Below are 21,533 nucleotides of genomic sequence, written 5' to 3'. Positions count from 1 at the left end.
AGGTTGTAAAGAAGGGTCTGCCTGCATACCGTACATTTACAAATGATGGGAATATGAGGAAAATAGGACGGACCAAACGAGAGGAGTGTAATTTGCAGCGATCATTTTAATGATTCTGACTTCAAAGAAGATGGGTTTTGATCAGAGTTTGGGTGGAAAAAAATGGAAAAGACTCAAGCCAATGAAAAACGGAAAAAGACGAGAAGACTCAAAAAAGAGACAAAATTAAGGTACAGTAAGTATTCCATTTGAGTCCTCTCCTACTGATGCTTTCCTCAAGATGCTTGAGGAAATGCTGAAAGAGCATGAGGAAACAGGCTATAGTGTCTATGGTGATTATTTTATTTATTTATTTATTGCTCATAATGTTGATCAATTTTAAAGTAATCATGGACCAGGTGACAAAAACATGCAATTAAGTGATGAAAATGATAGTTTTATATGCCTTTATCCCTCACTGTGTATGGGCTCCAGTTCTGTAGATTACATCACACCAATTACTAAAAAAACATAATTGATGTTATAGGAAACGACTGCCAAATTCATTTTCAGGAGCAAAAAAATACAGTGTGTTTGAAATTTCTGTAATTTGGATGCTATGGGTCCTTAAAGGGACAATACAATAAAAATTGAACTTGGCTATAACTGAAAAGAGTAGTCAGTGTACAGCTTGTGTGGCAGTAAATGGTTGTTGTAATGTAAATGAAGTCACACAGCAGTGCTCACCTGTCCCTTCATGTCCACAGTGACTCTTTGGGGCTTCTTCTGCTCCGGTGGCCCCTCGGCAGTGTAGAACGCCCGCCGATGGAGCAGCAGCATGTTGGGCTGCAGCCTTCTGCTTCAGCTGCGTTACCCGCCTCGCTAGCCTGGAGCTCAGGGCACTTTGCCGACCTCTGTGCTTACAGCTTGATTTTAACTGTGGGAGAAGTATGGCAGCAGCTTATTATCATGTTCAAGCACTTTTACTTCTTCAACTTATTTTTATTGCACAGCAACGCCGTTTTGGAAAAGATTTCAAGTTGTCGTGACGTTGCCTTAAATCGCTCAGGTTAGTTAGTTACGAAGGTCGCCGCCTGCGTCTGTGGGACTGACCTGCACGGCACTGAGGCTGCCGAAGTCATGCTTCTTCCTGCTTTTCTCCTCCTCCTGTGAATTAAGGCCAGTCCTGGAAAACAAGCCAAACAAATAACACAATGAAAACAAATCATAATTTTTCTCATTTCCATTGTCTGCTTCCAGGCAGATGTAAAAAAAATATTCCACTAAATCACCACATGGAAAGGTGATGATAGTGTGAGATGGGGCGGTGGATGAGAGCAAGAGGATGCTTGGTGGAGAGAGAGAGCGAGATAAAGCAGTCTCCAGGGAGTCTGTCCGTTGACCGGAGCTCTGGAGTTGGATCAATAAACACTAACATCTATTGAACACTACACCGCCACGCCTCCTCTCCTCCACCACCTCTCACCATGTCCTTCCTTCATGCACTCTGACTGACACACACACACACACAGCTAGCATCTGGTGTCTGAGGCATGAGAATCCTATATTCCCACAGAGAGAAGGCTCGGCCCCTTAGCATCAAGTGTGAGAAATTGTAATGCTGCAGAAAAGACAAATGATGTTATTCTGTTTGGCTACAAAAAAAAAGCATGAACTGCAACGCAGACACGGGACATTTTTAGGGGTCTGGATGCTTCTATCTGTCATTGCATAAACGCCACGGAACGGCACCGACAACTGCCGTGCAGCCAACCCCGCCGCCCTTAAGTTGCGGCTCCGCCGTGCAGCAAAAAAGCGCAGACTTTTACAAGATCTCGCAAATCCGCGCATAATCAAGTGATAAAGTAAACAATGAAGTAAACACAGCGGAACATCTCTAGCTTTGCTGTCCATCAATACCCACATGCAGGCATTGACTTCCATCCATCCATCCATTTTCTACCGCTTGTCCCTTTTTGGGGTCACGGAGTGTGCTGGAGCCTATCTCAGCTGCACTCGGTCGGTAGGCGGGGTACAACCTGGACAAGTCGCCACCTCATCATAGGGCCAACACAGATAGACAGACGCAGGCATTGACTTGACTTGTGGAAAAGAGGACAGTTTTGCCTTGCAGAACAACAACTTTTGGGTTTTTTTAAGCAAGCAACAACACAGCAGTAACATCATGCCTAACCACGCTCCTGCTTCCCCGGTCCCCGTATCAGCAGGCATTGGACACATGACCCCATATCCGCACATAGCTGTACATGATTCTTTCATTTTGGACCTCCAGAATCAGCATTTTGGTCTATAAGGTGAAATTACATTTGAAAACCTTTGACAAATTGACTTCATGTTCATGTATGTTATTTTGAAAGTAAACCGGATAAATTAGTTTGTGTTTCTGCATGACTTCCTTCTCCCAACACAAGCACATTGGGATTCTCCTGACGGATGCAAGTTCGAACTATACGCTACTTTGCAGAGGTGGGACCAAGTCATTGTTTTGCAAGTCACAAGTAAGTCTCAAGTCTTTGCCCTCAAGTCCGAGTCAAGTCCCGAGTCAAGACAGGCAAGCCCCGAGTCAAGTCCAAAGTCAAGACTGGAAAGTCTCAAGTCAAGTCCTAAGTCCTGCATTTTGAGTTTCGAGTCCTTTCAAGTCCTTTTAACCACAGACTAATATATTAACACAGATTGTGTATGCTTTTCAAACGCTGTATTTATTTATTAAAACAAGTGCATTTTAAATTGCAGGAAAGAAAATTGTGCTGACATTGCACTTTATAATAGCACTATTAACCAGTCATTTTAAACATTAACTCATTCCTTTACAGAACAAACACATTGAAAAATAAAGTGCAAATGTACTTATTTGTACAAAAGTGTTAACATTGAAAAAACATGACATATACGTGAACATAACAAAAAAGTTGTACTTTTTATATGTCAGGGCCCTATGCTGCATTGCATTTGCAAAAGACCAAATTAGCCAAGAGTCTGTCAGTCATTTGTGCACGATGGGGGCGTAGTATTTATTTTACCTTTATTTTACTATTTTTGTCTTTTTTTAGGTGGCTAAAATACGCGGTGCTGCTGACCGCCGTCTAACGTTACGTGTGATATATTGACTAACGTAACCCTGCTTAAAAAAATCACTGAACAAAAAGTATGAATAAGGTAGTGAACTGCAACAGATTCCCGTGTTTGCAATAACGTTATAACGTTAGCAGTGAGTTTACAGCCTCACTGATTTAACTACACAGCAAATAAAAGTCACGTTACTTAGCCAATAAACGTTATCTTACATTCAAAACGTACCCTTCTTTGTGCAACTTCAAATGCCGGACGAAGTTGGAAGTTGTTGCCTCTCCATCAGTAATTTTCGAACCGCATGTGTTGCATACTGCAAACCGTTTTGTGTTGACCACCTCGTAATTTTTATACCCAAACGAAATTATTTTAGGTATAATTTTTTGTTCACTGGCGTGTGGTTTGGACATGTCTTCTTCCTGCAATTTGATTGGATGAATGCTGTGTGATGAAAACAAAGTAGATCTAATTTGATTGGCTGTTGTACTGAGACCACACCAGCTGACACACGCAACGCTGATAGACAAGTACACAATGAAAAATACGGAGCGCTCCCGAATAACTTTTTCATCTTTGGGTTTTGGGGAAAGTAGCAAGTCATGTCAAGTCATGTCAATTCAAAAGGATCAAGTCCAAGTGAAGTCACAAGTCATTGATGTTAAAGTCTAAGTCGAGTTGCAAGTCTTTTTACATTTTGTCAAGTCGAGTCTAAAGTCATCAAATTCATGACTCGAGTCTGACTCGAGTCCAAGTCATGTGACTCGAGTCCACACCTCTGCTACTTTGTTTTAAAAATGGCAACAGCGGTGGATTTTAGTGTGCATGTGCGAGCCAGTCTGCCCTATAACAAGAAGAGAGCGAAAAAGAAGGAACTTATTAACTACAACTTTGGACTACAACTGAATAAAAATGCTGGAGAATACCAAAATACGTCACTAAAGTCTCAAATTTCAAGCGGTTCGTTTGGAAGAAAGCAAGACTGTTTTATAAATATCGCTCCCTCTTTTAAAGTTGAATGAAGGAAAAAAATCTCCTCCTTGTTGACATGAAACTGCTCCTTGCCCCTAACTAGTTGAGACCGCCCCACATACTGTATATATATAAATGATAAATAAATGGGTTGTACTTGTATAGCGCTTTTCTACCTTCAAGGTACTCAAAGCGCTTTGACACTACTTCCACATTTACCCATTCACACACACATTCACACACTGATGGAGGGAGCTGCCATGCAAGGCGCTAACCAGCACCCATCAGGAGCAAGGGTGAAGTGTCTTGCTCAGGACACAACGGACATGACGAGGTTGGTACTAGGTGGGGTTTGAACCAGTGACCCTCGGGTTGCGCACGGCCACTCTTCCACTGCGCCACGCCGTCCCTATATGCACACTATGTTGTACAAAAGCAGGCTTTGCTACACATATTAAAATAAAGCCAGTCAAATTGTTTTCAGTGAGCATGCTAAGCTAGCATGATGTTGCTTTTAAAATATAGATGTAATGTTAGCTCTGTAGCTAACATGCTATGCTAGTGTTGCTAACATCCGTGTCCTCCTGTCCCACTCCTAATTGTTACGTTGTTGTTTGCGATATATTATTACGTTTATTATTACTGTTATTACCATGGACAAGAAGAGTTGCAGTGTAAAGTTAAAGTTAAAGTTAAAGTACCAATGATTGTCACACACACACTAGGTGTGGCGAAATTATTCTCTGCATTTAACCCATCACCCTTGATCACCCCCTGGGAGGTGAGGGGAGCAGTGGGCAGCAGCGGTGGCCGCGCCCGGGAATCATTTTTGGTGATTTAACCCCCAATTCCAACCCTTGATACTGAGTGCCAAGCAGGGAGGTAATGGGTCCCATTTTTATAGTCTTTGGTATGACTCGGCCGGGGTTTGAACCCACAACCTACCGATCTCAGGGCGGACACTCTAACCACTAGGCCACTGAGTAGGTATATGCAAAAAGTGTATAAAGTACAGATATTAGCGCTTCTTGGAGACGACCATAGACAAAGTTAGAAACACAAAAACCTTATAAGTTAAAGTTAAAGTTAAAGTACCAATGATTGTCACACACACACTAGGTGTGGCGAAATTATTCTCTGCATTTGACCCATCACCCTTGATCACCCCCTGGGAGGTGAGGGGAGCAGTGGGCAGCAGCGGTGGCTGCGCCCGGGAATCATTTTGGTGATTTAACCCCCAATTCCAACCCTTGATGCTGAGTGCCAAGCAGGGAGGTAATGGGTCCCATTTTTATAGTCTTTGGTATGACTCGGCCGGGATTTGAACTCCCAACCTACCGATCTCAGGACGGACACTCTAACCACTAGGCCACTGAGTAGGATATACAGATAGATATAGATATATATAGTATATATATATAGATATAGATTATACTATTATAGGACCCCCGCGATTATTTTAAATCGTTGTAAAATACAACAATCATTTGCTGAAATGTTACCCTCAAAGGTGCTACTTTTTCCTCCATGTCATTGAGTGGCACCCATTAAAATGTGCGCGCACAACCGTTATACATTCCTTTTTTTTGCTCCATCATTTCATTCTAAACACTCCCAACAAGAGGAAAGCGTAAAAAAAATCACTTGTTAATAAAAAATAAATAAAAAATGCTGTTCAAGCATGTAGCAGCCAGCTTTAGCAATTAAAAAAAAGTCTGCTTATTTTTTGTGTGTGTGTGTGTAAAGTCTTTCATTGGCATTTCCATTAGCGTTTCTAATAATGGTAACCGTGACAAACCTTGAGTTTGTCTAATCATTTTATCAAGGCGAGGGGTGCACATGCTAACAGAGGTGGGGCAACATGAGAAAACACATTCATCGTTAAGTGCCGTCAAATACTGAGGGTGCGTTGGCAGTGCGTGTGTGCAAAAATGTGTGTTAGCATGAAAACAGAGTGCATGCCAAGTAATGCGTGGTTGTGTGCGTGCTGCAGTGGGCGTGGCCGCTGTGGAGTCGTTTATCATTCTAATAACTGTACATCAGAACTTTGCCCGGCTTTAATAATGTATGCGAAGGTTCACACAGCAGCAGGACATAATCAATGCAAGTGATAGATATGATTCAAAGTGATTAATGATGATTAATGAAAGTGCCATTATCACCTTCTCTTTTTAAAAATCAGTTTTGTGTGTGTGTGTGTGTGTGTGTGTGTGTGTGTGTGTGTGTGTGTGTGTGTGTGTGTGTGTGTGCAAGCAGCTCCTTTCAGCACCCAATCAAGCAAATCACCAACTATAGGAGCATTTAAATCAATTCATCTGAAGAAGAAGAAGAACTTCTTGAAAAATCAAGCGAGCCTTTCACTAAAAACACAAACACAAATCAGGCCGAATAAACCCGAGCCTGCCAATCAGACTGATTGTTCTCGGGACCTCACCTGAGTCTTTTGGAGCAGTCTGCAGCCGCCGCGCCGGGGGTGGACTTTCGCTTGCGGGGGCGTCCCGGCCCCCTGCGGGCTGGGCTTCGAGACGTCTCCTCTCTCCTGCAGAGAGGAAGGGGAATAGATGGAAGATTAAAGTGGGAGAGCAGGACAGAGTCAGTGGAGAGTCATCGTGGCTGCAGGTCAAACTGTGTTGGGTGGATGTTGAAATGCACAGCTCAGTTTAAGGCGTGTGTGTGTGTGTGTGAATATGCGTGTGTGTGTGTGTGTGTGTGTGTGTGTGTGTGTGCTCACTGGTGGTCGTGTTTCCGCTGTAGCTTGGCCAGTTCTCTCTGTTTCTCTTTGTAGCGGCGCTGTAGCTCAGCCAGCTGGACACGCATGGCCAGCTCCTCCCCTCCCATCGTCTCCATGGAGCCCTTCACTGGGCACACCTGTCACACACACGGCAGGGAAATTTAAATGCGGAACACAAACGGGGCTCAAAAGTCAAAGGATAGGGGACGCAGCCAACACAGGCCGATGACATTTCCTGTAAGCGCACAGGTTCAATCCCTGAACTAATGGCTATCACTGTAAACCAGGGCTATTCAACTAAATTGTTTTGGGGGCCACATTTCCAGCAAGCTAAGGATCCGGTATTTTTTTTTGCTAAAGTTACACATTTCAGTAAAAAAATAGCATTGTTGTAAAATGCAAGTGTTCAGTGCAGTGGAAGTTGCCTTTAAGACAGGGGTCTTTAACATTTTACAGGCCAGGGACCACCAAAACCTTTGGAGAAATGAAGGAGACCCCCTACTTACATATTCTGTGTACATTTATGACATTACTTTTTTCCCAAGCTTTAAACCCTGCGGTTTATGCAAATGTGCGGCGAATCTGTGCATTTTCTTCGCTAACAGCTAAACTATGGAATGAATTAAGCAAGAAATCCAACACTGTACTAAAATGATCCACTTTAAAAAATCGTTCAAACTCAAAGTGTTTACAAAGTACAAAGAAGAAGAATCCTGTTACACATAAGTAAAGATATCAATGACTTTTCTGTTTTGTTTGGTTAGCCGTTTTACTGCCGTGTTACAGCTTAGTTGCCAGAATGTTTGTGTTAAATTTACAATGGTTTTTACAACATGATACTGTTAATGGAAAAACAGTGCAAGTTCATTTTTTATTCTGACAACTTAGCTGCTAGTTTTTCTACCGTAAGTTAATAAATATTTACAAAATCTATGTAAATATCTCTCATTTAACAACGTACCGGTATATATCTGCAGCTTATAGTCTGGTGTGGCTAATATATGAAAACAATATTTTTTTCTTCTAAAATTTAGAAACCGCGAATTATATACCGGTATGGTTTATAGTCTGGAAAATATGCAAACTTGTTCTAAAGCAAGGATGTCAAACTCGTTTTCATTGAGGGCCACATCGCAGTTATGGCTGCCATCAGAGGGTCGCTTGTAACAGCGAATAATGTATGAATTTGCTTCTGAATTTAATTATTAATTATATAAATTGTTTTAAGTAGACTGTTGATTTCACAGTAAAAATTTTACACTGACAAAATTTTACTGTAAAAATTGTTTTTTTTATTTTTACAACTGTTTACGGTAAATGGAAAAACAGTACCACTGTTTTTTGGAGGGGTTTTTACAGAAAAAGCTGGTAGCTTCGTTGCCAGAATGTTTGTGTTAAATTTACAATGGTTTTTACAACATGATATTGTTAATGGGAAAACAGTACAAGTTCATTTTTTATTCTGGCAACTTAGCTGCTAGTTTTTCTACCGTAAAACAAATGTACCGTATTTCCATTTACAGTAACACACTGTTACAAAAAACAACCTTTGATTTTACAGTCAAAAACTGGCAGCTCTTTAAACAGAATTTTAAAGCAAAAAAACAGTAGTAGTTTTTTTTCAATTTACAGTAATCATTTTTATTAATTTGATGGGTAGTTTGCTGTAAAGTTAAGTATTTTTAAATAGACAAAAACAGGTTTGGAAAGTATGATAATATACTGTAATGTTTGCTGCAATTTTGGATACTATTAAAGTTTAAAAGGTATGCAATTTCAAGCATTTCTGTCAAAATGAAAAAACATCTATTACATTTATTGAGAAAATATTAAGTACTTTATTGACGCATGTCATTTCCAGGTGCTTGCGGGCCAGATAAAATGATGTCGCTGGCCAGATCTGGCCCCCGGGCCTTGAGTTTGACACCTGTGTCCTAAAGGTACCTTGTTATTGTGCCATACTAAGATATTTGAATAATATAGTATAGCGCCGCTAATTGCTACCTGGAAACTAGCGCACTAACCGCTGGCTGGCAACTAGAGTGTTAATTGCTAGCTGGCAAGTGACAACTAGTGCCCTAATCGCTAGCTGGCAACTATAGCGCCAATTGATAGGTATCTTAAATTCTAACAATCAGAATATAATTTTCATGATTATTTGTGGGGGGTTTTCAAAGCTGCAAGGCACCATGAGTCGGATGGCTTTGCCAAAGTCTTTTAAAATTAAAGTTAACGTACCAATGATTGTCAGACACACTAGGTGTGGTAAGAAATTTGTCCTCTGCATTTGACCCATCCCATTGTTCACCCCCTGGGAGGTGAGGGGAGAAGTGAGCAGCAGAGGTGGCCGCGCCCGGGAATCATTTTGGTGATTTAACCCTCCAATTCCAACCCTTGATGCGGAGTGCCAAGCAGGGAGGTAATGGGTCCCATTTTTATAGTCTTTGGCATGACTCAGTGTGACTTTGAACTCACGACCTTCCGATCTCAGGGCGGACAATCTAACCACAAGGCCACTGAGCATTTCTGAACTACACTACTGTGTGTTGGATCAATGTTAATATGCATTTAAAGACATTTTCATTTGTGGGAAAATTGCGTGTGGAATATGATTTTTTTTTTTAAATGAAACAAGACCCCATTTTAGTACCTCTGAGGACCCCTTGGGGGTCTAAAACTCCCTGTTGAAGACCTCTGCTTTAAGAGTTTAAAATGTCATTGCAATGACGCCAAAGTGTTTGCACTGGTCCTAGTTTCATTGCTGGGCAGGATTTGGCCCACAGGCTGCCAGTTGAATAGCCCTGCTGTAAACCTTTATTGATATGGGTAAGAAAATACAGCTTATTTAATTACAATGGGAAGGCCAATCAACGCTAATGTTGGTGCTATGCCGGAGCTATAATAAACACAAAATACTCTCTTGAGCAAAGCCTCACCGGCCCATGACGAGGCGTCCAGCTGCACTTCCTGCGCAGGTTGAGCCTTCTCCTAATTGGGCATTGTTGAGCAGCACCTCCCCCCATCTCCAAGGCGCGGGCGGCCGCCAGCGTCGCCAGACTGTGCAGGTCGAAGGTCAGCAGGCGCTCACCTGCAGAGAGACGGGGTGTTCAGATTGGTACATCACTTTGGCGGCTGACAGTTCGGTACGACGCGCCGAGCTGATTTATTTCATGAGCGGTGATGTTTATGGTATTAGCCGTGTAGTTTATTTGATGTATACGGCTGTTCCTGCCTAATCGTGCACACAAACAACACGTGTGCGCACGCTCGCGTCGAAGGGAGACGTCGCGCGCCATCTCTATATCTGTCAATGTCATTAGCTCTGTCACTGTCACAGTGCCAGGTGGATGAAACAGAATATTCATGAAACACGCACACACACACACACCTACATAGAAGATGAAATACACACAGAGTCAGTGTGCACCTCAGCAGTTTCGCTGAGACATGAGGACTGCAAAGGAGTCGTGAGGGAGGAGAAAGAAGGAAGGGGAGGGGAAGCAATAAGAGGTAAAGTGTTTATTGAGCTATCTATTTATTCTCCCACATCTCCTCATTATGGACGTGGACACAAGCCAATTTCGCCTTTGGAGGAGTGGAGAGCATTGAGGAAGATGAAAATGTTCTTCGTGTGCAACTTTTTGAGGAAATAGAGTATTCTTGTTTTTGTGCAGAAAATCCAGTGTCACCATGCATGCACTTACAGTATGTACTAATGCTGGGGTGTCCAAAGTGTGGCCCGGGGGCCGTTTGCGGCCTGCAGCCAATTTTTTAACGGCACATTCAAAAAATACTATTTAAAAAAATAAATGTAAAAAAGTAGAATAAAAGCACAAACAGGTGCTATGTAACGAGAACAAGTTGCAATGCAGGCTATATGTATTTGTTTAAACTATCATTGCTTAAAAAATAATAACGAATCAAAATCAATGTTGTTATGAATTATTGACATCTTCAAGGCTCCAATTACTTCACATCAAATATTCCACTTAGAAAATATTTCTGTGGAAAATATAGCATTTTTTGTATTTGCCATGACATTTTTTTTTTTTTTGACAAAGAGCATAAAATATGAAAAATAATAAAAACTCATAATCAACAGATAGACCTGAAGTTAATCCACATATTCACATATTCTACTTTGAAATCTTTTTTAGGGTAATATATTGCATATTTTGTGCTTTTTTTCATAAAAAACAGGGTTTTGACAAAAAGCACATACAACAGCAAAAAAAACGTTATATCGACAGATAGACCTAAAGTTGATCAAGAGATGTAAGCTTTAAAAAAATATATATGATAAATTATATATTAGTTTTACATTTTTATGACTGAGATGCTTTCGGGTCCCCAAGGCCAAACTTGAGGGGCGCCCTAAAGGTTAAAAAAATTATACATTGTATTGGTTTGAAAATGAAAAATATCAAAATGCATGCTTGGATTTTTCAGTGTGCAGCCCTTAGTGGAAAAAGTTTGGACAGCCCCGTAATGCAAAATAGTATGTGCCATAGAAACACTACATTTTTATATAAATAACTACTGTATATGTGAGCATATTTATTCATGATATAATGCAGGTATTCTCAAACTGTGGTACGTGTACCCCTGGTGGTACGCGGGCTCCATCTAGTGGTACGCCAAAGAATCAATTAAATATTCAAACACAGTGTTACTGTTCAAATTGTGTGTAATGTTACAGTAGCCAAAAATGTTAGATATACTTGTTAAACAACACCTGTGCCTTGTTTTAATGAATGCTACTGTATTTTAATGTTGGTCATTATGGTGGTATTTGGAGAGCCAAATGTTTTCTGAGGTGGAACTTGGTAAAAAAAAAGTTTGAGAACCAAAGGTATAGTGCATCGCTAACCGTTTTGTTGAGAACCTGACAGTACTTAATTTTCCATACAAACCACTCTGAGTTGCTGGCACCATTACCTATGGCAACCAGCTGAAAACTGCATTGTTTTCTCAATTTGTGGTCTAAAAGAGGAAAGACAGATTTCAGAAAACTGCAGAAAAGGAAGACCAGTAATGAGAAGTGTGTTAAATCTGCAGAAGTTTAATATAAAATAAATATGAAAGACCATATAAAGCTCCTCTGTCTGTGTGCAAATAAAAGGCGCTAATTTCTACAGAGGAGAAGGTATCTCTTGATTCCTCTTAATCTGTAATTGCAATCTCCAGCAAACGTCGGAGATATTCTTCCGCACCGATGAGCAGCGTGAATGCATCTGCCTCCGAATTGCTTTCATCTCCCAAACACAGTCACCGTGACAAAAAAAATGCCATCAGCGGTATTAATAACGTTCTACGCGGGGAAGCCGGAGCAGGTTTTTAAAATAAATGCCCTGCGATTTGGGGAGCGTTTTGCCCGCTATGACAGGACTTATTGATTTCGCACCTATTATTATTATTACACATGCAAGCCACGTGTGTGCGCATGTAAACAATGCACACACACTAGATCTGTCACACACACGCAGAAGAGTGACTTATGACTTTTACACGTATTTATTCCATCAACAAAAGGCAGGATTTATGTACATGATTAAGGAAAAGAGGTGGGGAGAGCAGAAAAAGAATATAACAAAGAGTGAGAAGGAGAGGCGGGAAACAGCCTGGTGGGGAGACGCGTAGACTCTGATGGGAGAGAGCAGGGATTCATCTGGGATTACTTAACAGCTTTAACACACACACACACACACACACACACACACACACACACACACACACACACACACACACACACACACTCACACACACACACACACACACACACACGCAGACACACGCACGCAGATGCTGGCATAAATAAAAACACTTTCTCTCGGAGGGACAAGGGGAAAATAGGAGCGCTTACAGGAGAAGTGTTTAAAAGGAAAGGGTCTAATTAGCAAAGCAAGACACCAGAGCCTGGGGGACATGCTTGTGCTTGTGTGTGTGTGTGTGTGTGTGTGCGTGCGTGTGTGCGTGCGTGCGTGTGTGAAAGCACAAATTAAATTCTCAAAGTTAAAAGATGGAATCGTTACCTTCATCTTCCATCCCCTTGCTCTCCAGACTCCTCTTCTGGAGCTCCAGCTCAGCCAGTTCTCCCAGAATCTCCATGCCGTGGTGTCCTGCAGGGCTCTGGGCGCGGGGTGCGGGCGGGAGCGCTGCATCTCGGGTGGCGCACAGAGCGGCGGCGATGAGGAGCTCCAGGCTCCACATATAGGCGCCTTGCTGCTGGGCCGCCGTGCTGGCGGTGAGGCGGAGGTCCGCACGTGTCGAAGAGCACGTCGGTTGGCCTTCATCTAAACTCCTCTCGACGGCGTCTTCTTCGTCTTCGCCATCTACAACCACTTCTTCATGTTCCTCCTCCTTCTCCTCTGCAGCCTCTACTAGCACAATGCATTCTGTTGCCATCTTTTCTCCTTCATCCTCTTCTTTCCCACATTCTTCCTCATCCTCGCGGTCTTTGGCTAACTCAGGTGGCTGCAGGACCTCGCCTGTGGCCGTGGCAGGGCTGCTTGGGTTCAGGACCGAAGACGGGGAATAGCAAGGTAATATTGCAGAATTGGTCTTCTCAGGCGCCGAAACGAAGCATCTCTTTATTTCCTCCTGACTTTCCTCCTCCTTTTCCACCACTTCACAGTCTCTCCTGGTCTCATCTTTAGTAAGAGGTGGGATGAGGGGGAGAGGAAGTAGAGATTTGGAGTCGAACTCCGCTGGCTCCGCTGGCACCGCTGTCTGCGAGGCTTGCGCAGCAGCCAAGCGCGCTTGAGGCGGCGAGGCCCCAGCCTTGAAACCCATGGCGAGCGGAGGGAAAGCGTACACAGGTGGCAAGTCTGGGGAGAAGAGCAGAACAGGAATTAAACTCTTCCCACAATATGGAATATTTGCTTTCATTTATACATGTGTTGTCTTTTAAATGTATGATCGTTCAGTTGTGGCAGACAGAATGAAGAATGTGATTAAAGGTGGCATAATCCACTGACAGCAGTGTGTGAACGTGTACTGTATTCTATACACTGCGTGTGTGTGTGTGTGCGTGTGTGCGCGCGCAGGATATTGATGACACCCTGCCATTTCCCTGTGATTGCAGCACCGGCCCTGTCACACAAGCACTCCTATTATTGATGGTGTCCTCCCACCCCCTTGACAATGCAGCCAGATGAATGCATATCCTTCCGCCTGCACTTCTCAAGGACCCCTGAAGGGGAGGGAGTGCAGGTGTCACGCTTATACCGACGGTCCGTGTTCTTTATCCGACCTCAATGGTTTACTGCTAGGCATCTTTAGCTGGCATTGTCAGTTCAAGACACTGAAGCAGCTGGACGGAGTTTGGTCAGCGTCCCAATACTTGTGTCACCATAGTTGACTATTTGCGGTCCGCCATTTAATTGCACAAACGCAGAGAAAAGCTGTGCTTGAAATGTGAAAAAAACATATTTTCCGGACTGTAAGCAGGTACTTTTTTCCTCTGCTTTGAATCCTGCGACTTATAAAACGGTGCAGCTAATTTATGGATTTTTCTTCGCTGACGGCCATAATGTTTTGTATTCTACAAATAGCAACCAACAGAGACACTGGAAAAGTGTGTTATTGTTTGTAAAATGGGGCCATCTGTTCGATGAGTTCACTCACTGCAGGTGCTACAGGTTCAAAATGTACTTCCCATTTCGCGCCTTGAACCCGAAGTATATCCCATTTCGTCTACAACGTTTCTGCTCAAAAAGATTCTTCATCACTCCAAGCGACGTTTGTAAGTTTTACAATATAACTAAAACCATTCATACTTACTAATTTGTTCCATGTGTGACGTCTGTAGGAGTGTTATCATGCATATTTGTACGTGCTATCGCAATGGAATCAAGCTAGCTTCGTTAGCATTAGCTAATATGCTAACATGTTTACAAATGTATTGTTTGAGTTTTGAAATCCACCAAGACGTCAGCGTGGAGTTGCTGAGTCTGTTGAACTGATTGGAAAGCTTGCTAACACAGCTAGTGGGTCCATGACGATGACTTCTGTTTTGTTTGATCAGCTGTTTTACTGTCATGTGACAGGCACTGTTTCATAACAAGATATGTAAATAAATATTTACAAAATCTTTCATACCGGTATATATCTGTGGCTTATGGTCCGGTGAGGCTAATATATGTCAAAATATTTGTTATTCTCAAATTTAGCGGGTGCGGCTTAAATGACGGTGCACTCGTATAGCCCCGAAAGTACAATATATCTTTTTATGGTCAATTAAATATGAAAGTGGCTTGATGGCGCCATCTGCAGGAGGGGGGGAAAAAGGTAGACAGAGGGCGTTGTCTCACAGGTCAATCAATTCCCTCAACATTATTCAGTAGGAAGATGCTTTAACAAGACGTGATGTTGAGTAAGTATAAATACAGTGTGACTGTAATTGTTTCTTAATGTGTATAACTCCATTTATAATGTGTTTAACATCCACAAGAGGCGTATTGTAGGGTTCAGGGACGTTCCCATCGATTCCGATAACGATCATTCATGAGAGAGATCGGCCCGTACAGATATTCACATGCATTAACTGTTCATTTTTCAATGTATTTATGGGGTGTGCATTTGACAGTTTAACAATATCAGCACCGTATTTCAACTAGTTCATTATTCTCTTTTATTACATGCAATTGTTTGATCAAAACAAAGTCAATAGTACACAATAACTAAACAAAAGCAAAAACTACTATCTACTACTCATTTTAATTCTTTGTTTTTGCCCTCAATGTCCTCCTGTGTCCCGGAAATTATATTCTTCGAATTTGCAAAAAAAAAAAAAAAAAAGATTTTGAGAAAATTAATTAAAAATGTATCCAACCACTCTAGTATCGATTATATACTGATACTATCCTTGGTATTAACATCACCAATTGATGGGTGGATCGGCCCTCCTCAAACATGTCGTGTTGTGACTGACAATGCTGACACACCAACAGTTGTTATATTATCCTCTTTCTAGACCCTCATTAATCTACTTGTTACTTCCCTGTTAATAGCTGCTTACTTTCTGCTACACTTCTTAAACTTTACTAAGCACTTATGTCTTCTGTTGTTACTAACTAGCTTAGCAGGCCTGCTCCTGCTTGCTCTCAGTGTGTAACATGTTTAGCCTCGTCCTCCAGTGATAATGATACTGAAGATACTAAGAAATGCAGTTTATTTGCCGTAATGGAGGGCATTATTGTTAGTTTAGGGGGGCGGCTCCACGCTGTGTTTGGACATCCATAATTAGCTGCTAGCTTGTCAGCAGGGACAGTAAAAAAAAAAAAAATTTAGCCAGAGGGGATCAGCGTTTGTAATCGGTATTAAAAGGCATTAATCGGCAAGAAAATACAACTACAAGAAAATCAGCTGATATTGATCAGAGGCCAATGAATTGAATTCTTCTAAGAGACATTTTTAAAAGAAGAACCACTCATTTTATTTTTTTCTTATTCAGCCCAAAGGAAAAAATGCTTGCATAGCCAGAACATTTGAAGAAATGTTGGTATCCACAACTCACATTTTACATTTGAAAGAAATTGCTTATCTGCATCTAATATTTTAATATAGATGTATTTCTCGTGCAGGTTTTTAATTCTTTTTTCAAGCTTCTTGGATTAAAAAAAAGGATTTTGTGTTTTATTTATATTACTGGCAACATTTAGATTGCACTTTATTTAGGAAGCAGATGTCCACTCGATGTATTTTTGCTATTTTATAGTCATTTGTCATTACATATGTCTGAATTGAACAGCTATAAAAAAACTACTGAACATTTCAGCAAATATTCTTTGACGCTTTGGTTCGCTACTTAAAATCAGCTGGTGAGCTACCAGTTGGGGGTCCCTAATTTAGGATATCAAAAAAACTATATTTTAGGGGTTTTTAATGGTTAAAGTTAAAGTACCACTGATAGTCACACCACACACTAGGTGTCGTGAAATTACCCTCTGCATTTGACCCATCCCCTTGTTCCACCCCCTGGGAGGTGAGGGGAGCAGGGAGCAGCAGCGGTGGCCGCGTTTGGGGAATGCATTAATTATTTGCTGTTTTTCACTTAGACAGTAACACAAGTGATGAACTGTAATGTAATGTTCATTAAATCGTTTGAAAATGCTCTTCAAGCACAGCAGTTATTATCGAATCATTAACATTCCCACTCACCAGGCTCTAAGGATTGTGGGTAGTCCTGAGGCGGCTGTCCTTCTCCCCTGTCGCTGCCCCTCTCCAGGCCTTTGGGCAGGAGCGACGGCGCGGGGCTGAGCGCCGGCGAGCGTGGGGCAGCCGCCGCCGGACTCGGAGCAGGGGTCAGCGGATTCGGCGGGTGAGGTCGCCTGGACGGGGAATGGTAGCAGGGTGACTGGCGACTACTGGGGCACACCCCCGGCGATGGGGTGGAGGTCTTTGGCGGGGGAGGGGTGTGTGAGAAGGGTTTGGCCACATGAGAGGTGGAAGAAGAGGAGGAGGTTGGGGGTCTCGATGCTGAAGGGCAGTCTTCAACTGTCACTGCGTGCTCGTCGTGTTTGCGCTGTTGAACGCAAATAATGGAGATGAATATTAAGTCGTTATCAGAAAGGCATTTGACCTAATATAATATCAATCACTCAAACGTTATTCATATGCTGTAGCACTTTCATGCACAGGCAAGTTACAAAAAGCTTTCTTTACACTGGTGAAACAAATTGAGAAAGAACGCAACTTTTGAGGCATTCACGCTGGAGAATATACAAGAAAGGTCATTACAGAATGATATAAAACATATATAAATATGTATGTAAAAACTTTATATAAATAATGAATAAATAAAGAAAGTGAATATAACAGTGGCGATGATAGCATTCATTCATTCATTGTCCCGCTCAGGGTGGCTGGGGTGCTGGAGCCTATCCCAGCTGCATTCGGGTGGAAGGCGGGTTGTAATAATAGCAATTAAATAAAGTAGAAAATAAACTAAGAATGATTAAAAACGATAAGTATGTGCTTTCACTATAAACATTTTTTTTTACCAGTATTTCACAGCATTTTCACAGTAACATACTGTAATCAAAATGTACTGTAACGTTAACAACAAATGACTGTAAAAATGACAATACCCTTATATTTCACAGGAGTAATAGAAAAGCACTGTAAATGTTACTGTGAATTTACAATGTAATTTCTTACAGTTAAATAAATCATGCCATCTGTGCTACAAGTAAAACAAAATATGATTGTTAGAATCAATAATGAAAGAATATACTTAATATTTCTGCAGGATAATTCCCATTTGAAGGTTTAATAAAAATAGTAAAGTAATAATTACTTTCTACAGTAATGACATAATGAAGGAGTAATAAGTTTGTAACTAATTCAATACAATTTTTGGGAAAGTAAGAAGGAAATAACGTTTTAATGTATTTTGGCCGGCACAAGTTAATTTTTGTTATTATCATTAAATGTCTGTCTTGTTTAAATATATTTTACATTGCAACATTAAAGTGTTATATTTAAAAGTAATTAGTCAATGTTGCCTTTGCTGCAAATGCTTCTGATGGGTGAACATGTCCTTACATGATTTATTATTAATGCCTTAACTAGCCTTGATTGCCATTGGTGTGATCTTGGACACAGGTGATATTTAAAATATAACAGGAGTAGACATAACCCTTCGTCATTGCAGGTTCTATCCAAAAATATCTCTGTCCATAAGTATGAACTGTACCTGTGCCATGGAATGGCGCTGCAAATGCTCCATGGCGCGGTGCTGTTGCAAGGCGTACAGCTCCTGTTGCCGTAAGAGGGAGGATCGGGAGAAGACGGGGTGATGCTGCAAGTGAGGTGGGGGCCCCCGGGCGCTGTACACAGGAGGCCACAGACCGGACTGCTCTAAAACGTCTGGAAAGGGCAGACAACAAAAAAAAAAGAGGGAAGCTTGATATTGACTTGAAAGCCAAAGGTAGTTTGCTTTATAAAGGAACAATATCAAAGACTTGATAACAAGTGTGTCACAAAGGTTGTCTTTGTGCAACGTTGGCTGAGGCCATCTTCACAACACTCATTCTCCTTCTTTTTACTAACTATCCTAGATTTGGTGTTCCTGTGTGCTGCCCCACCCTATATATATATATATATATATATATATATATATGCCTTCCTTGGCTGCTTTGTCACTGGGAACCTTTGTTCTGTGAGATTAGCCTGAGTGGGCTAATGTTTCCCAGGGGAAGGGTTCAGTGGATGCACTTCCCTTCACTGCAGGAACTCCCACAGAGCGGAGCAAAGGAAGGCGGGAGATAATTAAATTTCACAGCCTGTTTGTAAAGAAGCACACACACACACACACACACACACACACACACACACACACACACACACACACACACACACACACACACACACACACACGCACACAAACAAACTCCAGCGTGGCTAGATGTAAAACACAACCCTTAACGCTGAGCAACGACTCATGTTGTTCCAGACATGACGACACAACTAAGTTTACACACACACACATGTGCGCGCACACACCCGTGCGCGCACACACTAGCCAGAGCCCTGTCACGAGAGAGATGAACGTCACTTGAAATGGTTTTCATAATGCCGGCTGAGGGCAATGGAAATAGCTGCTCCTATTAACGAAGCTATAAAACACGCTCCCACTGACAGAGGGACTTAGTTGAGCATTATATTATGATTAGCCAATGATACTAAAACTCTGGGAGAGAAATGGCAGCAGTTCCAACGGAGAAAAGGAGGGGGGGGTGCATGTTCTGCTCTTGTGTGTGTGTGTGTGTGTGTGTGTGTGTGTGTGTGTGTGTGTGTGTGTGTGTGTGTGTGTGTGTACTGGGATGTACCAAGGTGATGATGAGACCCAGGCTCCGTGGGAAGAACCATCAGCGGGGAGTTGGGGTCTTGGCTCAGTGAACCAAGCACAGGCGGCAGAGGGCTGGGCAAACCTGGGGGGAAGCTGGCACTCATACCCACGTGGTTAAGACCTGGAGCGAAAGAAGGCGGGGGAGAGCAACAGTCAAATTAGAGCAACATTTCCAACATGGTGGTCTTAGGGTGCACTCAGCCAAACCAGATGTGGGGGAAAAGGTGTTTAAACATTCAAATTAGGCTGTGATTAATCACAAAAAATGATTGCATTAATCATGTATACAGTCGCGATCAAAAGTTTACATACACTTGTAAAGGACATAATGTCATGGCTGTCTTGAGTTTTCAATACTTCCTACAACTCTTATTTCTTTGTGATAGAGTAATTGGAGCACAAACTTGTTGGTCACAAAAAACATTCATGAAGTTTGGTTATTTTATGAATTTATTATGGGTCTACTGAAAATGTGACCAAATCTGCTGGGTCAAAAGTATACATACAGCAATGTTAATATTTGGTTACATGTCCCTTGGCAAGTTTCACTGCAATAAGGCGCTTTTGGTAGCCATCCATAAGCTTCTGGCAAGCTTCTGGTTGAATTTTGGACCACTCCTCTTGACAAAATTGGTGCAGTTCAGCTAAATTTGTTGGTTTTCTGACATGGACTTGTTTCTTTAGCATTGTCCACACAGGAAGGACATTCTAAAACCTTAATTCTAGCCTGAAGCTTGTGAATGGCTACCAAAAGCGCCTTATTGCAGTGAAACTTGCCAAGGGACATGTAACCCAAATATTAACATTGCTGTATGTATATTTTTGACCAGCAGATTTGGTCACATTTTCAGTAGACCCATAATAGATTCATAAAAGAACCAAACTTTATGAATGTTTTTGTGACAAATAAGTATGTGCTCCAATCACTCTATCACAAAAAAATAAGAGTTGTAGAAAGTATTGAAAACTCAAGACAGCCATGACATTGTTCTTTACAAGTGCATGTAAACTTTTGACCACGACTGCATATGCTGATTAATCACGTAACTTATTTTGACTCTACATGCTCCTTGGATGGTTACCTGAAAGGCGGTAAGGGTTGTAATATGGTCATTGCAAAGATGAGTGTGTTGGCGAGTAAATTTCACTTCAAAATACACAATGATTGGACTTTAAATAAAACTGTTACCAAGTTTTGAGCAAATAAATGTGCATTCAAGTAGTCAAAAACATTTTTAAAAATGTTCTTGGATTACATTCTGACAATAAAATTGCATTTTTGTCCAAATATTGAAAGCTTTTTTAAAGCCCCACTTAAGAACTTTCAGTTTTGGGGGATTTTGGCGGCGCCAGTGGACCACAGCGGTCGTGTTTTGCCCGAAGGAAGACCGCATTTCCCATGAGGACCAGCGCATAGCGTCGTAAATCATCAGAAACTACTGTCACGTACATACAGATTGACGCGGTAATACCACAATGATTCAGTATAACTGATCTTTGACATATTTTACTCAATTTGTGATTTGCAGTCATCGCATTGTTTTTTTCTTTATACAGTACTTTTGAGTTTGTTGTGTGGCTGGTGGTGTCAGTGTGGAACTGCAAACTATCAAGCTTGTGGCTATTCATTGCTACCACGCACATTTTCGATAGCTAATGTTAGCATTATCATATTGATTTGAGCATCGAAAGTGCCTTACTAGTAAAGCAGGAACAGAGCCAAGACAGCATCAGTCTGAAATCTCCCTTGTCTTTGAGCACACGTCAGCGAGTGACAGCCGGGCAAATGTTTCAATTCCCCTTTTCTTTTTTTTGTCTTTTCAGACAAAACTTTTCGTTTTTTTTGGTTGTTTTGCAGCTTAGGCCATGATAGCAGTAATTGCACATAGGCGTTTGCATCGACTTCCATCT

At 41.6% G+C, this 21,533-nt stretch overlaps 1 protein-coding gene across 6 annotated transcripts in view; it reads right to left on the bottom strand.

Annotated features, from left to right (window-relative positions):
• Nucleotides 1-21,533, bottom strand: part of bahcc1b (BAH domain and coiled-coil containing 1b) — a 182,559-nt gene that overhangs the window by 22,765 nt on the left and 138,261 nt on the right. For all 6 annotated transcript variants that reach the window (XM_061967479.2, XM_061967478.2, XM_061967477.2 and 3 more), the window contains 9 exons: nucleotides 19,603-19,743; nucleotides 18,468-18,640; nucleotides 16,931-17,294; nucleotides 12,802-13,596; nucleotides 9,706-9,857; nucleotides 6,770-6,906; nucleotides 6,473-6,577; nucleotides 1,093-1,165; nucleotides 727-916 (listed from right to left, as the gene is read on the bottom strand). In XM_061967479.2, coding sequence (XP_061823463.1) covers nucleotides 727-916; nucleotides 1,093-1,165; nucleotides 6,473-6,577; nucleotides 6,770-6,906; nucleotides 9,706-9,857; nucleotides 12,802-13,596; nucleotides 16,931-17,294; nucleotides 18,468-18,640; nucleotides 19,603-19,743 — 2,130 coding nt within the window. The remainder of the gene's footprint in view (nucleotides 1-726; nucleotides 917-1,092; nucleotides 1,166-6,472; nucleotides 6,578-6,769; nucleotides 6,907-9,705; nucleotides 9,858-12,801; nucleotides 13,597-16,930; nucleotides 17,295-18,467; nucleotides 18,641-19,602; nucleotides 19,744-21,533) is intronic.

Source organism: Nerophis lumbriciformis, linkage group LG11 (genome assembly GCF_033978685.3).
Source record: "Nerophis lumbriciformis linkage group LG11, RoL_Nlum_v2.1, whole genome shotgun sequence".
NCBI lineage: Eukaryota > Metazoa > Chordata > Actinopteri > Syngnathiformes > Syngnathidae > Nerophis > Nerophis lumbriciformis.
This window is presented reverse-complemented; position numbering and strand designations above follow the sequence as displayed.